The 25,418-nt window shown below is 34.0% G+C and overlaps 1 protein-coding gene and 3 non-coding genes across 4 annotated transcripts; 1 reads left to right on the top strand and 3 right to left on the bottom strand.

Moving 5' to 3' along the window:
• The first annotated feature begins 9,356 nt into the window (after positions 1 to 9,356).
• Trnad-guc (transfer RNA aspartic acid (anticodon GUC)) lies at positions 9,357 to 9,428 on the top strand. Its single transcript has one exon. It is a non-coding gene; the product is annotated as a tRNA-Asp (tRNA).
• A 108-nt stretch (positions 9,429 to 9,536) lies between these two features.
• LOC105217595 (uncharacterized) lies at positions 9,537 to 10,678 on the bottom strand. Its single transcript, XM_011192666.3, has 2 exons — positions 10,444 to 10,678; positions 9,537 to 10,364 (listed from the first exon to the last, which is right to left on the bottom strand). Exons 1-2 carry the CDS (start codon positions 10,607 to 10,609, stop codon positions 10,054 to 10,056), a joined length of 477 nt encoding a protein of 158 aa, XP_011190968.1. The 5' UTR covers positions 10,610 to 10,678; the 3' UTR covers positions 9,537 to 10,053.
• Positions 9,613 to 9,684, bottom strand: Trnad-guc (transfer RNA aspartic acid (anticodon GUC)). The gene has a single exon. It is a non-coding gene; the product is annotated as a tRNA-Asp (tRNA).
• A 14,464-nt stretch (positions 10,679 to 25,142) lies between the features above and the next one.
• Positions 25,143 to 25,215, bottom strand: Trnam-cau (transfer RNA methionine (anticodon CAU)). Its single transcript has one exon. It is a non-coding gene; the product is annotated as a tRNA-Met (tRNA).
• Between the last annotated feature and the right edge of the window lie 203 nt (positions 25,216 to 25,418).

Genomic DNA, 25,418 nt, shown 5'->3' with positions numbered 1-25,418 from the left:
TATAGAGTAGCAAAGTTGAGAACCATTATATTCCGAGAACCCAGAGTAAAACCATATTCTCTCATAAAATATGCTGTAATTAATACTGTTGCTATCGCTCTTCAAATGCCATTCTGCGAAGATAAGCCCATTCAAAGAACAATTAACATAGGTTAAATGGAAAAATGGAGTCGTTTAACGAATGCGCACTTTCCTTGCAACCTCAGTACAAATTAGATTACGGTGTTAATTTGCACGTGCTCCAAGACGCTTATTGCATTAGAATTTATGTTAATGTTCTATTTACATACAAGATCTATGAAGTAGTCGCAAGTGTATGCAAACTATAAGTAATTGCTTGTTAGCGCTTTGTAGGCGAATCTTTTACATTGTTTACAACTTTGTAGAACCATATGCGGTTCTACATCTTATGCTAGCTTTAGTCTTGTACAGCCGTTCTTAATTGAATTTGTTGGTTTTCATATTTGTTGGCAAATGTTAATTTGTTGTTCATTAGACTGTCAGTCCATATACTCATATGCTTCGAAATACAAGCGCAACACGTGTTTCTACTTGTTTTATAGTTGAGATTGGATGGGACTTGCTTAAATCATTTTAAAAATTTCTGCGCAAGAAAATACTGGAACTCCGAAGTAATTTATTCAATGCAAATGTAGGTCAGGAAATTTATTTGTACAAATATCCAGACTAAAGCAAATATTATTTGAATGTGCGCGGGTGCCTTTACTTTTACTCACTAACTATTCACACACGAATCATCGTTAGTATAACTGAACAGGGATTTAGTACTTAATTCAAATATGTGTGTAAATATGTACACTTCATCCGCTTCTATTCACAAAAAAAGTAAATTCTTAACCGCTCACATACCCAAACAAACAATTACTGCCTCAATCGTTTCATTATTTGGCATCAATTCTTATTCCCTTACTTTCGCCTATTATAGACCTATCAAATTAGCGCCTACATTCATTTTCATACCGAATGATACTGATACATTTACTTACATACTATGTTCTCGTATAAATTTTCTACATCGAACGTGATATTAAAATCAAAATCAACAACCGTTATTCATGAAAGTAAATAAATATGTAACGATCTCACTAAAAAAACATTGTTCAAACTTTTGTACTAGGGTCAGCCAAAAAGTTTTTGAAATTAGCATTTGTTACTAAATATTTCACAGTTAGATAATACATTTTGAAGACAATTTTTATTATTAACAAGTAAGGAAGGGCTAAGTTCGGGTGTAACCGAACATTTTATACTCTTGCAATTTATTTATTTAACTTTATTTATAATATATAATACACAATTCGTCATATATATTGTATAAAGTCCATTGATAGTTGGAAACCATAATATTAGGTTAGAAGCAACGAGGTCCTCGTGTTCGATATATGGGGCCTTATAAACTTATGGTCCGATTTCGGCGATTTTAAGAACCGATTTGGCCTATTTTCACAACATATCGTTGAGATGTAAGGAAACTATTACAAACCAAGTTTCATTAAAATCGGTCGAGTAGTTCCTGAGATATGGTTTTTGACTCATAAGTGGGCGACGACACGCCCATTTTCCATTTTGTAAAAAAATCTGAGTGCAGCTTCCATCTGCGATTTCTTATGTGAAATTTAGTGTTTCTGCCGTTTTTCGTTAGTGAGTTAACCCACTTTTAGTAATCTTAGAAATTTTCAATCTAACCTTTGTATGGGAGGTGGGCGTGGTTATTATCCGATTTCTTTAATTTTTAGACTGTATTAAGAAATAGCTAAAAACGACTGCAGAAAGTTTGGTTTATATAGCTCTATTGGTTTGCGAGATATGTACAAAAAACCTATTTGGGGGCGGGGCCATTTCCACTTCCCCAAAAAAAATTACATCTGGATATGCCCCTTCATAGTGCGATCCTTCGTACCAAATTTTATTTCCATAGCTTTATTTATGGCTTAGTTATGGCACTTTACGTGTTTTCGGTTTTCGCCATTTTGTGGGCGTGGCAGTGGTCCGATTTTGCTCATTTTCGAAAGCAACCTACCTATGGTGCCAAGAAATAAGTGTGCAAAGTTTCATCAAGATATCTTAATTTTTACTCAAGTTACAGCTTGCACAGACGGACGGACAGACAGACATTCGGATTTGAACTCCACTCTTCACCCTGAACACTTTAAAGAGTGAGAGTTTGTATATTCCTAATATTTTGTTCTTCCAGCCGCTGCACACGCTCTGCAATCGACTCCCAAGCGCGTACTTGGCAGGTTTTGAAATTTTGTTCATCAAGCAGCTGCGTGCACTCATTACTCGACTCTCTGGCCCGCGATTGCGATGCGAAGAGAATGACTTGTAAGACGATTTTCATTTTCATTCTCCATAACGGAGTCTTTTTAATACCCTCAGCTGGGAACTATTTCCAGAAAGTTGAGATTCTAGCAATAAATATAGTCTAGTTACTCGGGGTGAATGTAGCTTTCCAATGGTGAAATAATTTTTGAAATCGGCACAGTAGTTTTCGAGTTTATTCAATACAAACATACATACAAATCTTTCCATTTTATAATAATAGTATAGTTTTAACATTTCTAAAAACCTTTATACTACCCTCGTATATATTAAAGCATTTGAACTGGCTTCCAAAATCAACAGCTTGTTGTTAGAAGCATTTTATTTGTTTAAGAAAAAATTGTTGGAATTCTACAAAAAAGGATATACATAGATATAGGTCAGGAAGTTATCCAATATTATTCGCGACTCTTTTAAGATTTGTCTTCTTATCAATGTTTGTGATAAAAACCATTACTTGAATGATTTTATTAAAAAAATAATATAAAATATAAATAATAATAAAAAATATAAAAAATAAAAAAAACTATAGAAAATCATTTGAATGAAAGTTTATAGGTTGTTAGCTACCTCCCACTATTACTCTCTTTAAATGAAAAAAAAAAATAATAATTAAGAGAGCATAACTTAATGAAAGCAAGTTGTATTAGAAACTGTTTACAGTTTGAACATGAAAGCTTCAGCAGTGCAAGCTTCCGCAGCTTTCAAAAGCTTTATAGTTATTATTGAATTAAATCAACTATCAAATATTTAATTTAATTTTAAATTTTATGCATAAATAGTTGACCTAATGTGATTACTGGGTGCTTATATAGTATAATATATTGGCTTAAAAGCTTGCGAGCGAATTCTAGTTTCCGCAATTTTGATTCGCTACAAATTTCGTATGTTAAAACAAATTGAAATTTCGTACGAGATTTTCATAAAATACAATGTTGCATCTCATTTGTATAACCCCTATGTACCTAATCCTCAAGCACTTACACATATTTATGTATATATTATCCATACAGAGTTTGGCTTTGTATCAAATATTTACGGCATATGAATTCGTTGTGAACTTTCAGCAGTGCTGGATGATTTGCATTGTATAAATAAACAATTAAATAAAATTGCATAGACAAAAATTGGCATGGCAATAAATTATGAATATTCATGTATGATTTTTGGCATAAATAATAGAAACATTGTAAATTGTTATGGCTTCATACAAAAATGTTGCTTTGTTGTAGTCTGGAACGCGACCAAAATAGTATTGTTTATATATGTATGTACATTTTCCCCAATACTATATGAAATTTACGTGGAAATATATAGATATATTGGTCTACAACTTTGCTTCCGACGGATTTTTTTGTAAATTTTAGTTTTTTTTTTGTATAAAAACGGTTACAAATGTCAATGAGCCTCAGCCGCACTTTTCTTGGAATTAAAAAAGAAAAGCAAAATTTCCCGCAAATGTCGAGAATTCGACTCAAAAAGTGACATTTTCAGTTGAGAATAAGTTTGGGATGCAAACAGATCTCTACAAATATTTTGTTGGGTTAATGTTGACACAAATGTCCAAGATCGATATGAAAACGATTTAATCGACCAGTGCTTGACCCTAGAGACATCTATTGGAAAACGGCGGAAGCAAAGTAGTAGTTCTTTGCTGTTGAGGAATATCTGTAGGTCTTCCATTTAACTAAAATTTTGATTCTGCGAATGACTTTTTAATGTTTGGAAGTGGTATGTTTTTTTATTCGGTGCCAAATGTTTGATTTTTTCTGTAGAAACGGTCGAATAATTCGGCATAGTAGAGCCCTTTAACCGTTTATACTTATTCTCCAGATAGTCGATATAGATTACACTTTGAGAATTCCAGAATTCCGTTAATGGTGGTCATCATTTTTCCAACGGATTGGACAGTTTTCGCCTTCGCAGGTTTACCGAATGAAGTCCATTGTTTTGACTGTTCCTTGATCTGTGGTATATGCCAGGGGATCAATACTTAATAGATCATCAAGAAACGACATCTTCGAATTGTTTAAATAGTAATCACACATGCAGTCTTTTGAGAAGTCCACTGGCAGTAGAGATCGTGAACTTTTGTCAGCTATCGTCAGTGGTAGTGGGTTTTGGGGCGAATGGGACTGAACCCTCCAAAAATCCCAAAAAATAAGAATGTACTACACAATAGTAAATTTATCTTTCGATAGTAGTGTCCTCTGTAGTGGAATGATGCACCCTCACATACCTCAGATTAGTGAAAATTTTATCATTATATATACTTTGGCAGTGAGCCTTTATATTTAAATACACTTTTATGTGCCGCTATATAATAGTTATTTATACATACAATAAATGTTAATTTTAGATTAGTTTTGTTTGTTTTGTGAGCAATTATTTCGCACTTCATAACTGACCATCAGTTGAGTATAATATGTGAGTGTAAATATTCACAATTCAGCTTATTTAAAAATGCAATTACATGTCTAACATCCACATTTGCAATTATAATTAAAACTTTAAGTGCACTTTACCAATCATTTAATTATACATTTTGTAAATATTTTAAGTGCAAAAGCGCAATGTTAGAGTATTGACCTCTTCTGCAATTATTGCAGACAAGTGGTGTTCGCAATTGACCTTTTTGCAAAAATAAAATAAAATTAATTTTAAACTAAATAGAGTGCCGAATTGATGTGATAAAATTATAAATTATAATTGGTGATTTTATTTCATTATTACTGATTATAATGTGTGAGTGTCAATCAGAAAATTGATAGAAAAACTGGACAAATTTAATCGAATTAGTCTCCGTGTGACTTATTTTTATTTCCAAACTTGGAAAGTCATCAGAGCTACGGAAGTATAATTTATCCTCCAGATATCACAGAGATTTCTTCTTGTTAAATAACTAAACCGTTGAGGATCTTGTACTGATATAATAAAAACAAGTAAGGAAAGGCTAAGTTCGGGTGCAACCGAACATTTTATACTCTCGCAATTTATGCTATATTTTTATTAAGATAACAATTTGACCCATATAGTCAGCATAAAGTCCAATAGAATAACGAAAATCATCATATATAGTATATGAGGGCTGAGTTAATTCCTGAACCGATTTCACTATCGAATTTTTAAAAACCTATTATTGCGTATATGGGAGCCAGGGGAAGTTATGAACCGATTTTAACCATTTCTGATACACAGACACACTATTAGAAGAAAAAGATTTCCTCTGAATTAAATTAAGATTTCTGAGAGATTTACCGATATTTTCGGTGAAGAATTACCATAAAGCACTGAGTTCTTCATAATCTATATCCGGGGGATTGAAAAGTTATAGTCCGATTTCGACGGATGCCACGGATCATATACAGTATTTGTGTAAACTTTCATTTCGCTATCTTCATTGGTTCCTTATGTATATCTTATAATGTGAAGGAATCCGATGGAATTCAAAATTTAGTTATCTGGGAAGTTGTCGTAGTTGTGAACCGATTTCATCCATTTTCCACACGTGTCATCAGGGTGTCAAAATATTAGATACCAAGTTTCATTGAAATCTGTCGAGTAGTTCCAGAGATATGGCTTTTGACCCATAAGTCGGCGATGCCACGCCCATTTTCAATTTTGTAAAAAAATCTGAGTGCAGCTTCTTTCTGGTATTTATTCTGTAAAATTTAGTGTTTCTGACGTATTTCGTTAGTGAGTTAATTCACTTTTAGTAATTTTCAACCTAACCTTTGTATGGGAGATGGGCGTGGTTATTATCCGATTTTTTTAATTTTTGGACTGTATTAAGAAGTGGCTAAAAGAAACGACTGTAGAAAGTTTGGTTTATATAGCTTTATTGGTTTGCGAGATATGTACAAAAAGCCTACTTGGGGGCGGGGCCACGCCCACTTCCCCAAAAAAATTACATACGAATATGCCCCTTCGTCATTTTGTGGGCGTGGCAGTGGTCCGATTTTGACCATCTTCGAAAGCAACCTTCCTATGGTGCCAAGAAACTAGTGTGCCAAGTTTCATCAATATATCTTAATTTTTACTCAAGTTACAGCTTGCGCAGACGGACGGACGGACGGACAGACAGACATTCGGATTTTGACTCGCCTCGTCGCCCGTGATCACTTTGGTATACCCTATATCTAACTCCTTTAGTTTTGGGTGTTACAAACAACTGTTATGTGAACAAAACTATAATACTCTCTTAGCAACTTTGTTGCGAGAGTATAAAAATATTATGTGACATTTCTAACTACCATTTTCTAAGATAAATTAAATACGGAAGCAGCTGTTAGGAATATCGAAAGCTCTGAAGAACATATACATAGCATCTCCCTAAAAAGCCTCAGAGAGTAACGTAAATATCATTCGGTGTTGTGTTATGAACTAAGCAACCGTGGCGATATCTAAAAGTTAATTATTGATTCTCGATCTTTTTGACTAGTGTTCTCAAAGCTCAAAAGCTCTTTAACAAAAGCTCGATATTTCCTAAAGGCTAATGATCTCCAAAGACCTTTTCGCATGTTTAATGTCTAAATGTCTAAATCATATAAATCTTTTTATAATAACTTGATCTTATATAATCTAAAGCAGAAACACAAATTTCTCTCATCAAATCACGTGATTGATTGTAATCTATATTATACTTTGTTGTAAACAAAATATTTTTCCCAAAATGCGTGCACTTTCTCCATTAAATTATTCTTTTGAGTATCGCTACTAAATCTATGCTTTGCAATGGAGCATGATAACTCAATTAGTTAGCAATACCTTTAAACTAAATTCTAAGGCGCGTGCGTACTTTGTGGCAACGTTACGCACGATTTCACGCCAGTCAACGGACAACAACAAAAACAATAAAGTATAACTATTATACGTTGAATAAACTATTAACAGTAGCAACAAAGTTGCCAAACATTTATCGAGTTATTTTAACAAGCTTCTCGTTGTCACGCTTACGTATGTGGGTAAAACTTGTGAAGCCGAAAGAGTGGCAGGAGCTTATACAAATAGAATGTGTGTTGCTGTAGTTTCGAAGATTTATTTAGCCTACATTTTCCGTTTAACACACTCATAAACATGAATTCGTGCTTGTCTCAACACTTGTCGCTAGCGAAGCTTTCATCTATCACACGACACCTGTTGTCAACGTGTCAATTGTGTCACTTGATGTGTACTTTTACATTTTGTATATACACAGAATTAGAAAAAATTGTGCTAATTGTGCGCACACTTACTAAATATTTGTGTGGGGAAAATATAAAGCTCCGAAGCCGGAAATCACCGATATGCATGCTTTGTAATTTTCTTAAAAGCTTTGCCAAATAAACGCATTGTAAATAGGAATTCTAGTATCTTTGGTTAAATCAATATTTATATAACTGTAGCTAACTTCTAAATAATCTTAGTTTAGTGTTTTGTTAATTTACAGAGCTTTAAGCAAATTTCAAAGTTTTTGTAAATATTTATTTTGACTTTCCTTCATACTTGCATTATTAATTAGTTTAAGCTATATTTAGCTCATTTTCTAATTCCTCATAACTATTAATAGAGAAAGCTCTACCGCCAAATATAGTAAAATAAAATGTGAAATTAACTGCAATATCGATGGATTTAAAGTCGTTGACCTTGTGAAGAAACAGTTTTGATCTGAATTTGGTATCCCGGCAAAACTAATACGGCGGTGTAAGTTGACGTTGAGCAACGCCAAAAGCTCCGTCATGATTGGGAAGGACCTCTCCGAGCCGTTCGATACCAAATGAGGTTTCAGACAAGGTGACTCACTATCGTGCGACTTCTTTAACTTGATGCTGAAAAAAATTATAAGAGCTGCAGAGCTAAATAGAGAAGGTACAATCTTCTACAAGAGTGTACAGCTCCTGGCGTACGCCGATGATATTGATATCATCGGAAGCAATTGAACAGCAAAGTTCTCTCTCGACGAACCAAAATCAAACTCTACAAGTCGCTTATCATTCCCGTCCTGCTTTATGCTGCAGAAGCTTGGACGATGTCAACATCAGATGAGACGCGACTAGGAGTTTTCGAGAGGAAAATTTTGCGCAAGATTTTTGGTCCTCAGAACATTGGCAACGGCGAATACCGCAGACGATGGAACGATGAGCTGTACGAGTTATACGACGACATTGACATAGTTCAGCGAATAAAAAGACAGCGGCTACGCTGGCTAGGTCATGTTGTCCGAATGGACGAAAACACTCCAGCTCTGAAAGTGTTCGATGCAGTACCCGCCGGAGAAAGCCGAGGAAGGGGAAGGCCTCCACTCCGTTGGAGGGATCAGGTGGAGAGCGACCTGGTTACACTTGAAATCTCCAACTGGCGCCGAACTGCGAAGGAAAGAGAGGAGTGGCGCGCTCTCATCGATTCGGCTATAACCGGCTAAACGGTTGAACGCCAATCACATACATACATGCATAATTCTATGTCTTCTATATTATACTATTAGGATTCAATTCTACAATAAGTATATGATAAGAAGTACATGAAAGTTTCATTATCTTAGTTCTACAAAGGCTTCATAGATTTTTCGGAAGATCCGAGTAGTACGTGACTTATTTTTTAATATCCCCTAGTTAAGAGAGAAGTCTTAATAACAATTTTCAAAATTTTAATTTTTTTTTTAAAGAATTTTGAAGCATCCTACACATTTCTAAGTTTTACCAACATTTTCAAAAACTCTTGCATATAAAAACACTATGACTTCTTCGCGACCTCAATTCAAGGTGCAACAGGCTACAGTATTCAATATGAATTTTAAAAAAAGGCAGTAGCTGTATTGGTAATATAACTCTGAATATATTTATAGTAATGTATGAATTAGCTGTAGAGTCCAATAATATAACATTTCGATCAAAAATATAAATGTTATCTCGTAGTATAACCTATACAGCCAGCAATTAAACCTTAAGAAAAAGATAACGCATATTTCAATAATTTTAAAATCAATCCAATACGTAAAAATATATTTTTCTATTTCATTCCCACTTCAATATCAGTCCTCGATAGTATAGTGGTCAGTATCCCCGCCTGTCACGCGGGAGACCGGGGTTCAATTCCCCGTCGGGGAGTATTACAACATGTAGTGAACTTTTTTTATATATTTGTAAACATGTTATCTATAATTCAAGAGATAAGTGAGTGCAGTTGGGGGAAAAAGTTTTTTATTTCCATGCACTTTTTTAATATTTAAGTATCAAGAAAATAGATATTAAAGTAAAATAGATTTAAAAAAATTTAATAACTTTACATTGACTCCCCGACGGGGAATTGAACCCCGGTCTCCCGCGTGACAGGCGGGGATACTGACCACTATACTATCGAGGACTGATATTGACACGCATTTCGTTGTACATTTTGTGCGAGATATTTCAAAGCCGTAAATGTATGAGCTCTTAGTTCAGTTTCTATGTTGTTCTTTGAGTTAATTTTTGGTAATGATCTGGTGCTTTAACAATTGTTGTGTTTTAAGTTTATTAAGCTGTTTGCCGTCTATCGGTCAAGACGGTAGTCTATGAGTCAAGTAGTTAAAAATAACCAAATATGACGACATTTATAAAAATAAACTGCAGATAGTATTGAGTGTTTTTAAGAAACAGTTGATATTGAAGAGTGCGTATTGCCGTTTCAGTATTTTTGCTGTAAAAAATAATTATATTTTCACAAATTTTTCCATTTTCATTTATACACACATATTCAGTAACCTAACTCAACCAAAAAATCCCTCATATTCATTGGCATTATGATAGATTTCTTAACGCCTGAAAATCGAAATGTCATTTTATCATCTGCATAAATGGTCACATTATTTACAACCACACGTCCCGCAACAATCAGATCCACCTGTTTATTATTCTTCAATATGGTCATTTCATTAACTTGAGCGCAAATTAATGTGCCATTGCAACCGTTCACATCCACACATATCTCATGACCATATTGAAAATTGTTCGAATCATCGTCCATATATACGGAATAATAGCCATACCATTCCCATTCGAAAAATACTGCCAACGCATATAGGTACCAAGAAGGAAAATATAATTTTAGATAAATTATTTCTTTTTTATAATATTCAAAACTTACATTGATGTGGAATCTTATCCACAATTTCTTCCAATTTCACCAGATAACTGCAGCCGTGGGTATCACAGACATAATCATAAGCATTCTCCCATTTTGCTGTGCAAATATTTAGGCAAAGTAGTAGCAGGGAATGTGATTTAAGCCAAACTTGTAATGCGGGTTTCATTTGTGTGGGAGACTTTTATTTTGTTAGATATTCATGTCAACTGTGAATTAATTTCTAGCACAACTTGAAATGTTAATAATTTTTCATATTAATGTAATTGGTTATGGTTAAATTGTAGTAGGGTAGTCAAGTTGTATTTATATACTATTTGTTTCTAGTTTTTAACTAGCTCTGCAACTCACAGCTTCATATAAATTACTCAAATGGGTGTTGTAGTGCGCAAATCAGCTGATCTCTGCTGCGTCAGCAGATTGATAAATATCAAAATTTCCGTCTACTATCCGAGCCTTGTTATTGAAACAAAATTTATTCCTATTATACTGTTTTTTAGTATATACTTTTCTTTGATTTCAGCCTATACCTTCGTTTAAAAATACTCATTAAAATTCTATTTCTTCAATATTTGTTGGCAACCCTGCTACATTTATATATTACTCATATCAAAGCGTTACAAATAAACATTGATCAAATATCGATATTCATATTTTATTAGTTATACATATGTATAAGAGTCTCTCAAAGATTGCGTATAAATCAGTAACTTCGTTAGGTGAAGTTGGAGCTTAAGCTTGTTATTCATATTGAATGTGAACTACATTTTGAAACCATATTTTCAGGATTTTTTGAGCTTGAGTTGCAAATATTTATAGATCAATCTTAGCTGCAGATAGGACTGATATAGTTTTAGTTACCTACAGTTATCAGCTTTAAGATAAGCCTTAATAAAATGCATCGGCATTTGCCGATGACTACAGAGAGACGGTGTTCGTAGTATGACGAGAAAGGTCAGATCGGAGATAGATCTTAGCACACGCAGAGAATCTCACTTAGATAGCTGTCAATGTTGTTGCTTTGTGATTCCAGAAACACTTCTACTGAAAGGACCCTAACGATTGTATAAACAGTTTGGAATCTTTCACATAATTCTTAACACGGCTAATGTTAATTCCAGCAAGTAAGGTATACGGAAAGTGTTCCCACCGAGGAGTTTTATATTTAGTCTCTGGTGTGCATTGTGGAAGGAAGTGATGTCATGTTTGTTGTTGTTGTAACGGTTACTCAGGTCTGCCGGAGGATCGAATTCATCAAACGAGAGACCAAGGAAACGAGCTGTTTCGATAGGGTCGGACCAAAGGCAAAGGGGTGTTAGATGAGTAGGTTTAAGGGGGCATACAATGAGGTGGATAGTGTCATGCGGGGACTTTTGCATGCAGGACATATTATTGAGAATGTCTGGGTCTAGTCTGGATAGGTAGGAGTTTAGTCTGCTACAGTATCCAGGACGTTGTTGCACAAAGGGAGTCTAATCTTCTAGAAGGAAGTGATAATTCCACCTGTCCTTCCTCTCTTCATCTTTGGCAACTAGCGTCTAGCCAGAGCCATAGTTTCAGCGTATGTGTACTTATATGACAGCATTTATTCAACACACCTTGCTGGTAGAGTGCAGTTCGAGGAATCTATTACGCTCCACTCCGACCCAAAAAGACCTTGCTGGACAACAATTAGCTCTGGCGAGCTCACGCGCTGCCTGTATATCCAGCGCTCGAGCGCTAATCATGGGTTCGATTAATATAGTTCGGAAAGTTTGTTACCTGTTGGTAAATACAGGGCAGAAGGCAAGCTTTAAATATGTTGGTTTAAGTCCTAAACTATAGCTTGGAGAGTTGGTAATTTTAACTTAAATACTCCAATTTATAGTTGAAAATATTTTACTGAAAGTACTTATAGATCAACATTGTATAGACTTAAATGGTGTGTTCAAAAAATAACGGGAATTGTATAATAAAATTTAAAATTTCACTGGGTTGGAAAATCCTATTATCCGAACTTTTTTTTATTATGTTTGGCATTTATTACCTGCCGCTGAACTGCGATAAAATTTTCAGCTCTATTCATTGCTTATTTTGACTGTAGCAGTCGTTAAGGTTAGACTATTTTTATGAGAATGGTGATTTTCGTTTATTAAAAGCTCACACTTCGTTGCTTGTTCGTGAAAATTTGTCCAAAAACAAGCGTAACGATGCCACAATCTTCACATTGGCCAGAAAGGACTCCGCGAGATTTTTTGCTATTTCCAAAAATAAAGAGAATATTAAAGAATCGTCGAGACATTGGTGACAGACAAAAAGTCAATCCAAAATTCGAGTTTGAAAAGTGTTTCGACGATCGGAAGAAGCGCAAGTGCAGAAAATCGAATGAGGACTATTTTAAAGGCGACAACATTAATGTAGACGAATGAACAAATATTTTTATCAAAAAATTAAAATTACCGTTATTTTTTGAACATTTGGACCTCGTAGACTGTAATTAATAAATATAAATTAATTTTCGCCATAAAATATTTGCATTTCGACTACTAAGTTATTATTTTTTTGAACACAGTAATATTTTTCCGTACACAAATTAAATGAAAACCGCAAAAATATAATTTAACATTAATACCGTTTCATTAAAAATCATCAGCGAGTACGTTTGATTAGTGTTGTATTTTCACTTAACTACATATTCGCCACAAATATCGGTTATTGGTAACTATTAGACGGAGTAAATTTTCCATTTGTGGTGCAATAGTTTTTATTATTTTGCGGTTTCAGCTATAACGGTTAACCGACTAACACGCACGCAGCGCGAAATAAATGCGAAATGAATAGAAGCAATAAATAGGAAAAAGCGTAGTTTAAAATAGATATGGCGGGGATATTTAAAATAAATATACGCAGACAGCTAAATGCTTTTCCACATCGAAAATATGCGAAATGAGTCACCAAGCTTTCGACTAACTGACAAATTAGTAAAAAGTTTGGCAAGCAAAAAAATCAAAACCATATAATGGAAACTAAAATTAGAAACAAAACTCTGTATAAATAGCAGCAACAACTACAACAGCAATAAGCGTAATTAATTGCAGCGAGTATCTAAATGAGTAGTACGCATATATACTCTAACTCGCTAAAAATAAATTAATAGAAATTTATAATTGAAAAGCCAGAATGTGTAGGTGTATGAGAGTGTGGATGGCAACTTTATTTAGTGCAGCGCGTAGGAGGTGGGGTGTGGTATGCGCGCCGAGGATGTGCAAACTTTTTCAATTAAAATCTAAGCACACAAAACGGCGTGTGAAGCGCACACTAATGCCAAAACAAACAAAACAAACGTGCAGCATTTGACACAGTGATCGCTCTATTAAAGCGTGGCAAGTAAAACATAGACACACACCCGACTCTATATATACATATGTATGCCAGTGTAAAGGTATTGACCATACCTAGTACTACCTAGTAGGTTGCCCATGCAAAATATGCAGACAAACTGAAATTTAGACAGACTCATTCGGAAATAATTGTGGCATGCCACAAAGTGAAAGAGAAACGTTCAACCAATTTAACTGTCTGCACAGATGTCTGTCTATTTGCCCGCCTACGCGCCCGTCATTTCGCTCCACATACATACATACATATACAAATATGTGGAAATATATAGATATATACGGGTTGTCCAACGGTATATTTGGCATTTTGTTTAGTTGTTAAGGGTGGCCCGTTGCCACTCTCTATTTATTTATTTATACATTTTGTTTTTGTAGTTGTATATGTATGTTGTCCTGTTTGTAGGTGTTACGTGGACGTGGCCAAAATAGTTGTGGCAAACAAATCAAATTAATGCAGTAAATTGCGGTGCCACAGCAAAATAGGTTAATTGAATTCCAACACATTACGTTTGTTAGTTATGTTATGTAATTGGAAGATAATTGCATGTTTTGGCAATAAGAAATTAGATAACAGCTTTACCGTTCAAAAGAAAAAAATTTAAAAATAAACAATAACAATATCTACAAAGAAAGCATATTTTTTTTAAGTTAGGAAGGAAGGAAGGAATCTTTCATAAAATATAAAAGCACTCCCTATCTTATTATTATTGCCAATCAGCTGTTTATGGGAGTTTATAACTCGCTTTGATACCGCCTGTCACCTACAAATTTGGAACTGAGTAAAAGCGCACTTAATCGGTGTTAACTCTGCCGCCTGTCTACGCTATTACTCACAAAACACTTCTCTACTTAAGCTGTCTCTATGATCACTTAAGTGCTTTGGGTGACTCTATTCTATTATTAATTTATATTTGATTGTTAATCAGGTTGACAGGATTTGTAATTTTGGAGATGATTAAATGTTCAAAAAATTTCGGGAATTTTAGTTTTTTTGGAAAAATATTTGTTCATTCATCTACATTAATGTTGTCGTCTTTAAAATAGTCCCCATTCTATACTGTGCACATAACAAAAACATAAAAAAATCAGTTGGACTTTTGGAAAATTGAAAAATTCCAGTTATATGAAAGTTTACTTGAGCTTTTCCATGCGCATTATGATAATAAAGTTACAGAGGGCTTAAGGGGTTAGGGGTAGTCAGGATTTTCCAAAAATAAAGTTTTCGTTTTTGCATTTTCGTTGAGTGTAACATCTTAAAAATATTTTGTGAAAATTTGAAATTTATCCGATAATTACTTTTCGAGTTATTCGACAAATAACAAAAATCGCTCGCGCACTCCATAATCCTCCGGTGAAACTTTAAATGTGTTTTTCTCAAAACTATCTTTTTTGAACTGGTGACAACTCTAACTCGAAAACCGTTCAGTAGATTTTAATGAAATTCATACAGCTTTTAAAATACTTAACAATCCTGGGCCTGATCGAAGCTTTTTATTTTATTTTTTTCAAAAATTTTTAAGACCAATTAACTGTTGATTTTTTCTCGAAAATCTAGAAAACAATTTCCTGAGGCCGCCATTTTGTTGATTTTCGAAAAAAAAGCTTCGATAAGGCCCAGGATTATCTATTTATAAAACTAATTTTTTTCATCCGATTGATTTTAGATGAATCCCAAGAACTTATGATTCTCACCGCAAGTATCTTTTTTTGGAACCTGGTCAACAGAACAAACAGCTATAGCTTTGGAAATTATAATTTTTTTCAAATTTTCGTGACTTCAAATCAAAACATTATGTAATTATGCCATATTATTGCTTTTGTAAAATAACACGATTTAATGGCAAAAAATTACTGAAAATTCTCATATTTTCGTGTCTCTGACTACCCCTAACCCCTTAGTTGCCGCCTCAAAATATATCGTTATTTTATCTCTCGAAACGTACAATTCGTCGATCGATAATCCCAATGCTGTGAGTGATGATCTATTTCAAGAAATCAAATTCAATGCCTCCTCTGACAAAACCAATATACATAAAGTCTATCAAACTTTACACCAAACACCATACTTCGGAGGAGCCGTATTTAACCTTTGCAATATACTTAGTGAGCTGTTTCTTCACGAGAGGTTTTGACCTTTATGATCATTTTACAAAATTGATGAATTCTGTTGTAAAATTCTACAAGTCTTAAACCAGCTACGAGCGTGTAATGGAGCCATATGAGAATCATTTTAACTATTAGGTTTACAACTTTGTAAATTTAAGTTTTGAATAAAAACGGTTACAAATGTCGATGTTACAAATGTCGATTAGCCTCAGCCGCACTTTTGTTGGAATTAAAAAAGAAAAGCAAAATTTCCCGCTAATGTCGAGAGTTCGGTTCCAAAAGTGACATTTTCAGTTGAGAATAAGTTTTGGATGCAAACAGATCTCTACAAATATTTTGTTGGGTTAATGTTGACACAAATGTCCAAGATCGATTTAATCGACCAGTGCTTGACCCTAGAGACATCTATTGGAAAACGGCGGAAGCAAAGTTGTATTAAAAATACTCTTCACACTCACTTATATTTATCTACCTTTATTTTATTCGGTAAATAATATAAGTTAGCTCTCTTTCTGTCAAAAACTACTATACTCGAAACGGTATTGCTTCATATTTATAGCAAGTTGTGCCGCAAGACACATTAGCTACTACATTGCCTTTACTGCTATAAATTATATAAAAGGAAGTTTAAGTGAACGATTAGCAGTAGATTATCTTAAAGTGTTTTATATATTAAACATATTAACATACAACAAACATATATACCTATATTCCATTTCTATACAGCTACTCAACTCCAATCAAAGTTAGCCCACATTCCAATTGTTTCATTGTTGAAGTAGCTTCTCTCTTGCATGGAATAAAAAACACTAAAGCAAAAGCTATTTAGATATCCATCGCACTTCCTGGGAAGTACCACTGCAATATACACTCACAAATGAAGTGCTTGCAACGAGTGAAATTCGATTGGGCTACTGAATAGCGTTCAGGTGGCTGAGGTAACTAATGTAAACGGAAATAGTTGGTTACGCCCCTGTATTTGCGCATTTATTTAAATTTCAGTGGAGTTTTAATAGTTTTTGTCAGTTGAAAATCGATTTGATAGTATTTATGGAACCTAAATGCAATTGTTTGCTCAAAAAGTGGGTGTCAGAGAGTTAGGTACAAACTATTTGTTTTACAGTTCTAATGATGAATCTGGATAATGTTTTGGACTTTTTCTATAGTAGATTTATACATGAAATGAAACGTAACTAATATACTCTTTATTACAAATACTTTACTTGGAACATCATTAAGTATTCTCTAAATAGTTTCGGGGAATGAAATGTTCTGGGAACGTATCAGTCATTTACCGATTCTAAATATGAGAAATTCTAAATACTTTAATATATCATGAAAATGGACCTAAAAAAGTTCAATTCCATCTACTCATGAATAGGTTTGGATAAAAAAAAAATAATGGAAGAAACCAAATTTATTTAGCTATCCTCTTTGAAGTGCATACAGGTCCCTCTAAACTCTAAATTGTAAAGTTGTTTAGAGCTTTAATCCACATATTTCGACGAATTATTTTATGGAGATCATCCAAGGAGTAATGATAGAACAATTTATTCTTATGCGTTCGAATCCGGTTGTTCCAGCCTAGCGTGGTTATGCAAGATGAGCCCATTTCGATCTTTGTTGTAGATTTATATGACTATAATTATGGAAAAACATGTTTTTCTAATGACGAATACCCTCGGCAAATTATATTAAACCTCCCAGACTTTAAAAATTATAAGACGCTTCAGTTCTAGTTCTTAAACGCAACTGATTCCGGGATATAGTAATATGGCTATTTCCGTTTTGGAACTCTGTAATTTATACGGGTTGGTGGAAAGACCTCCTCATAGGTTTTGGCTTATCAATATAAATAGAGAAGGCCAAAATAGCAGTTCACGACTGCTGTGTCGACGTGTAAAGAAACATAGGTAAGCCAGAGTGTTGCAAGAAATATATCGGTGCCTATTGAATAAGCGCTAACCTAACCATTTGGTTAAATTTGAAAATTAAGCACTAAATTAGCTACTTTAAAGCGTTGGCAAAAGGGCTAGAATCTTATTTATGACCTATGGAACCGCCCATTTTGTGTGCTAGTATTTATCTCTCTTAAATTCTATAGCTACGACTACTATTGCCCTGCTTTACAAATGGAAATGAAATTGTTGGCTTGGTGAGCACGCGGTATTCGGAGAGAAATGAGCAACGAGTAGGTGGCGGTTAGAGTTACAATTATTTCCGTTTGAAACTTTTGCGGGCAGACAATTTAAATGTTTGCTCATTGTTAGTGTTGCTTTCATTTCAGTTAGTTTATCTATATATCCGGTGAGTATATATCTAGGTATATCCTATGTAGAATGAAACTAACTACTTTTGTTGTTTTAGTTGCTATTGCTGCGGCTAGGGCTATATACCAACTTATAATGCAATTGAATACTAATAGTTTACTTTACTACCGCCGCAACCGCATGAGAGGCCACAATTGGATTACCGTTAGGGAGTGTAATTGCTTCGTGCTATGGTGTGTAGGGTGTTGTTAACCATACTAGTTGTTGTTGTTAGAGTATGCTGAATTGTAACAATACTAGTAATGGCCACCATTAACGGAAGTGTAAAAAGCTTTTGTTTGTGTTTTTGGTGTTGTTGTTGTCTTTTTCCAAGCGTATTTCTCTTTTTCGAATACAAATACAACTAAATTAGTGGATAGTGTTGAGTTGTGTTGACCCAGCAGTCAGTTGGGTCACAACCAGCATAAGCAGACTTTTGATAAATGATAGAGGGGTGGGAGAGCGGAGATTGTTTGCCTGCTGGTTTGCTTGTGAACTAAGTTAATGGACAGTTTACTGCCAAGCCAATGAGGATTAGAAAATTATATTTTCCATGGCATTCGTAATTGAATTAGTGCAAAAGGCGTAAGCTGAGTGAGTGGTTTCCGTCGGAACACATGTCGGCAGCAGGAATTCAATACAGCTACGAGTATTTCATCAATAAGAAAGCAAATCAATTGCTGATGAAATAGTTTAATTAAAAATAAGTAGCGAAGTAAAATGAAATTAAAAGTGCTGAATGATAAAATTAGGTTAGGTAATGTAGGGTTATGTTGAATTAAGTAAGTGAGGTTAGGTCAGGTTAAGTCCGAAAAGGTTGAATTATTTTAGACTTTAAGACCAAATTTAATTTGATTTAAGTTAAGTAGCGTCAAATTAATTTTGAACTTGCAATTTTTATTTAATGCTAAGTTATGTTATTTTAAGTTATGTTATGTTACGTTAAGTCCAGTAAGGTTAAGTTTAATATGTTAAGTAGCTACGAAAAAAATAGGATAAGAACGACAAGTCACCAATTCTAAAAATTATATTATTTTTACGTTAAGTTAAGTTATGTCAAGTTAAGTTATGTTATGTTAAGTTAAGTTATGTTAAGTTAAGCTAAGTAAAGCCAAGTAAGGTTAAGTTGAATACGTTAAGTAGCTTCGAAAAAAATAGGTTAGATAAGAACGATGAGTTTCCAATTCTAAAAATTATATTATTTTTACGTTAAGTTAAGTTAAGTTAAGTTAAGTAAAGTTAAGTTAAGTTAAGTCAAGTTAAGTCAAGTTAAGTTAAGTTAGGTTAAGCTCAGTTAAGTTAAGTATGTAAAGGTGATTTGCAAAAGAACCGTCGTTTCTATTTCCAAATATAATGTCATATCATCCTCTCCCATTTGTTTCTAAAAAACTTTAAACTATTTAATATTTGTTCCTTAAGAATTCTGCAAAGTCGTTTATTTACATTAGTCAAAGTTCATTCTTCTTCTTCTTTTCTCACATAGCTTTTTCTTGATTTCATTACTAGTATTACCATATTTAATTGCATAATCTCTTCCTTTTATTTAATTACAATTTGTTGCTCGCAGAATTTGTGTAAAATCTACATTCAATAGTCTTCACTAATTCTCTAAGCGAATTACTAAATGTGTAAGTAAAATGTATCATTTATTATTGATTTATGGTACGAAATTCTTTATGCCATTCACCATTTCCATGCAGTGAATTTATGCCGAAACTATGCCGCATAAGAAAAGAGAATACGCAAGCAGTTTGAATAATTATACGAAGTGAAGTTTTAATTGGCAGCAATTAATATGAATTATGTTGGAAGTAAAAAATGGAAATTTACTGAAATTAAATAAGATTTATGGGTGATTTCGTGTGGGATATTAAATTTATGTATTTATTTAGCTGTAAATTTTGTGCTCATTCATATATAAATGTGTGTACATATATTAAAATATGGGTAGTTGGAAAGTTTATTATATTATTAATTTATAGCATGGTGGCAATACTGTTTCGCTTAAACCACTGCAGCCATATTTAATTAGCTGTGATAGATATTCTGCACCAAATATACTGACGATTATTGAGGTTAATTGTGAAATATGTCGTATATATAGTCCGAGCTCGCTCACATTCGAAGAAATAATTTCAGTCCACGTTTTTGATATTCAGAAGAAATTCTGAAAAAGCATTCATACGGCGAAAAAGATTCATAAAATTAAAATTTGGAGGATAGAAAGGAGCCCGTTTGAGTTTGTGAGTTCCGGGCGTCATCGATCAAGAACTGAAAGTCTTGTATCGACTGTAAAGGACATCAGGGTTTCATGGACTATAAGAATTAACTCAGTGTATTGTTATTAATTTTTAAAATTCGAGTCGAGTGTAATCAGAATTTATTGTATAAGGTTGAGAGGTTCTCTCGTTTTGTTCTTTAAAAATATCGAGATTTCGATATCGGAGACCAAACTATCGTCATTCTCATACTGAAAATAGCAGTTGTCTTAAAAACTGGCACACATTTTAGCTAAGGAAACTTTAGCTTGGAAACTCGATCAAAATTTTTTCTTGGACCCTATGGAAGATTTATATTTTTGGAAGATTTTTTTTTAGATAAAATCTCTCGAGTTATATAACATTTTCTAGTCAAAGAGGACATATTAGTGTAAGGCAATTCCAGTCCCGGTGGTGCACGATTGGCTTCCTAAAGGCCTAGGTGTCTCGACAGACAACCACTAGAGTTAACCTAACCTAACATACGAAGACTTAACCGCATAAATAAAATATTACTTAATTCTAATTATCTCTCTATTTTTTAAATCAAATTTAATAATGATATAACTGATCTTCAAATTCAATATAAATTTTATAACTCTTCACCGAATATCACTCTTCTCAGCCTATGAATAGCAGATACATATATTCAACCATACGATAATCTAATAAAATAATTTTATGTGAATAAAAAAAAGACGGCATATGGTCTGTTGAAACTCCAAAGGATGAGTACACTTCGCTTAGTGCTTGAGTGAGAAATGCAATTGGAATGCAAAAGCATTTGCAGACAAGGTGACTGATGCTACGATGAGTTCCACCTGGCGGAGGCACTCAAGCATATGCCCCGTATATATATTCCTTAGGATAAGTATAGATGTTATACGGATGTCTGTGCATTTATCAAAGCAGTCGCGCCAACTAAGTGCGCCGGAAATGGAAATTCAAAAGGATATTAGTTGAAAAGAAAGTGCCTCAATGCATACGCAATTCGATTGCCTGTAAGTATGTATTTAAATATATATATATATATATATATATATATATATACGAGTAAATCGATAATATTTAATGGTATTGCACTACTTAGTGAGTTAAGTTACTTTTATATATATATAGTTAAGGCTTCTTTACACTTCGATAATTTTAAAGGATGTGGTATTCTTTGTAAGTTGACAAACCTACCAGAGTAGTACTGATTTAACACGCAGTATTTATTATTACCTCGAAACTTATGTGACCCTCAGTCTATAAGAAACATCAATTTTTTGAATTTTAGATCATCCTTATTCTCTCGCCTTGACTTTGTTCTATATTTAAAAAACTACTAAAGAAATACTTCTTCTTTGGTACTGCAATCGTGGGTCGGTCTAGGACGAGAACACAAAACTTCGACAGTTGTATCTATGCTTTATGAAGTCACGCCAGTTGTACATTCCCAGTGCAGACAGATCTCTATGTACCTGGTCCTGATATTGTATACATGGCAGTCCTTGCTTCCGTTGTCCACCCATGAATCCCGAATTGAAGGAACTTTTCACTGGAGCATTCTCTTCCATAGGGACAACATGGCCTAACCAGCACATTCGTTGGGTTGCTATGCGCTTAACTATATCCATGTTGCTGTAGTTCTCATATAGTCAATGTTTTCATCTTCTTCGGTACTCCTCGCTCACGAGTACAGCTCCAAAAATCTTGTATAGAACAGTTTCTCGAAAGCTCCAAGTATCTTCTCATCTGGGGTTGTCATCGTACAAATTTCTGCGCCGTATAATAGGACGTAATCGAGAGAGGGATCTGCTACTTAATTGCCTACCGATCCCAATGTAGCACCTCCACTAAGAGTTATTCTGCGTTTGATTTCCAAGTTTAGATTAGAAAAAATTTCTTAACTTTTTCAAATGTATAGCTGCCAACGGTGACGTAGTTCCAAAGGCGCGAGGAATCTTTGTATGTGGCTTCTAACTACTTTGTCGTGCCTTTGTGCACTACAACACCAACATCTTTCGCTTCTCTTCCTAGGCTGGAAAAAGCTGTGCTGACGGCTCTGTTGATAAGGCATATGATGTCAATGTCATCCTCATATCCCAATAGCATTATCCACTGCGGTTCATATTAGTGACGCATATCACCTTTTTCAGCAATATATTGGAGAAGATGCATGAGAGGAAATCACCTTGTCTAAAAGCTCGTTGGCATCGAAGGTACTTCTCGATTTTGACGGAGCTATTAGTTGTGTTCAACGTGTCTAAAGAGCTACTGGCTATGAAAATTTTAACGGGGATCTCTCTTATCATAGAAGAAAGTGCTCAATTATTTTTCCGTTTGGATGAGAGCGGCCTGTTCCCTCAATCGTTACCTTATTCTTCAACACCCAGATTTATATAAATTCTGTAATTTGAATAGAAAATAAGACTTCTGTTAGTAGCAGCGAGAATGAAACCTACGAGCAACAGAAGAAAGGAAGAATCGGGATGTACTCCTATTATTCGGAAGCCTTTTGCGACGAGACTTAGGGTCTGTAGTCCTCAGAAATAAATTTCCGCTATAACAACAACAACAATATGTAAGTTTCTGACATTTCAGACAAAAAAGGAATGTTGAAAATGTTCGTTCAATATGAGAAATATTTCTTCTTGGATTGCTTGAGACCCACAGAATAACATACCGCGGTTTGTGTAAATACATTTAATCGAACATTTGGAATTTACATATATCTTTGAACTCACTACTATATATTCTTAATAAAAAATAATGGATACTAACTGAACTTATTGGAAATTCAAATGTACTTTGACTGCACTGCAATGAACTTCAAAAACGCCAACGCACTGCCTGGCCGGGTATGTGTGTATGCGCCTGACATGCAGCACTCGGCAATCCGCTCAACTACACACTTCAATAGACGCTCGTTTATGGCGAAATCTATGCACTTCGAACTCAACTGTAATTTCAAGCTGGCAGCCGCCAGCACAAGTGCCTGTGTGTATGTGTGTGTTTGGCAGTTGAACAAATTTATGCACTCGACTATGCAGCACACGTACAGCGCCAGCTTATGTGCGCTAATGTGAGCGCTTATGTATGGATGTGGGTATGTATGTATGTATATTTGTTAAGCGAGTATTTTAGAACGGTTGCACAGCCGGTGCAAGTGCAATCAATTTTTTTTTTCTTCATCAGCCACTTTTTGTATATTTTTGTTGTAATTGCACGTTTTGCAGAGGTATTTGCTTTATATGCGATTGAATATATATATATATATATATATATGTGTCTGTATGTCTGTATATTTCAATATGTGTCTGTTTGTGTGCGCTTTTGATCCAACGCCTGAGCTGAGATTATCCGGGAAGTTCAATTAAAATTCAATCTGCATTGCGCAGACAGGCAGGAAGTGCGCTTTGACTGTGTAAAATTGGAGTGCACATATACATATATATATGTATGTATATAAAAAATACTGTATGTATGTATGTGCCAGCATGTAATTGCGTGTATTTTGGGCAGTGATGCACGTATGTGTCTCGCTTGCCACCAATGAGCGTATAACGTTGACTTTATTTATATTAAAAATGGAAGAGTTGTCAACTACATGCACACACTCTTCTCATACACCCACACATGCCGCCCTAACTCACATCCGGCCAGTCAATAAGCAAATATGAATTGTATGTTGACTTTATCTTTTACGTGTCATGGCATGCGAATGAAAGTATGCATATATATCTATCTATATATATAAGTATGTGTGTGTTTGCATGCAGTTTGTCCTGCGGTATTTTTATTGAAAGTGATTTTAGTTCACTAACTACATCAGCCGGAAATATGATACAAATGCAAATAATAATGTCTGTATGTTTGCAGTTAAAAATAGTTTCCGAAAATATTCATTTCATAGTTCAAATTTCCACAAACATACATACATACACATGAAAATCGAGTGTATGTTTGCGCAAAAGAAAAAAATGCTTAGAAAAGTTCAATATTTTGAAACAAAAAAGTAGAGTGTAGTATAACAAATCAAAGCAAATCTCTAAGCTTGTTGAAACAGCTTTCGTTTAGCCGGAAACGAGCGTACCGTTATTGATGTTCATATGTAAATATGTATGTATGCATTTATGCAGCGCGTGGATGTAGTAAATGCTAAAATTGAGATTAAAATTTGTTTTGCATATTTTTTTGTCTTTCTTGTTTTTTGGTATCAGAAGCCAACGTTATGATATTTGTAAAAGTGAGTTGTTAGTATTTGAAAAAAATGATATGCTACCTGTATGCATTTTGATTAACTTGTGTGTGTTTAAGTTTTGAATGGAACACTGTTGTTGTTGTTCCAATTTATACTTTAAAAGAAAACAACAAAATTAATTTTACTATTTTATGTACGCTTCATAATTTTTTTTTAATTAAAATTTTAGTATTTTAATTTAGTATATTAAAAAATTAGTATTATTAACATTAGAATATTAGTTATAAGGAAAAATAATATTATAATAAGCATGTCAAGATATAATATATATAAATAATATTAGAATAGTATATAATATATATAAATAATAATAAATAGTATTAAAAAATAAGAAAAATTTAATAACATGTAAGTAAAAAAATTAATATATCATAATAAAAAATATTGCAATCAACAAAAAATTGACTGCCCCGGGTGAGGCTCGAACTCACGACCTTAAGATTATGAGACTTACGCGCTGCCTACTGCGCCACCGAGGCTATATATTGAGGACTGGCGCTGTCAGGATTGCAGTTGACGCGATTGTTTCTAGTTTCAATGGGGGGATATATAGCGATGTGAAAATAAAAACAAAATTATATCTCTATCTAAAAAGAAATATATAAATATCTGATATAAAGTTACTTACATAAATGAATATAATAATTTTATATACATATTTATGGGTGATTCTACGATAAGA

Source organism: Zeugodacus cucurbitae, chromosome 3 (assembly GCF_028554725.1).
Source record: "Zeugodacus cucurbitae isolate PBARC_wt_2022May chromosome 3, idZeuCucr1.2, whole genome shotgun sequence".
In the NCBI taxonomy this organism is placed as follows: Eukaryota; Metazoa; Arthropoda; class Insecta; order Diptera; family Tephritidae; genus Zeugodacus; species Zeugodacus cucurbitae.
Note: the sequence above shows the minus strand (reverse complement) of the source record. Positions and strands in the feature narration are given on the sequence as shown.

Bases quoted from the DNA above. Each gene is read 5' to 3' on its own strand.
- LOC105217595 (XM_011192666.3), bottom strand. From the start codon at position 10,609: ATGAAACCCGCATTACAAGTTTGGCTTAAATCACATTCCCTGCTACTA. The intron at 10,365-10,443 runs GTAAGTTTTGAA...ATGCGTTGGCAG, and splicing joins GGATAAGATTCCACATCAAT to TATTTTTCGAATGGGAATGG.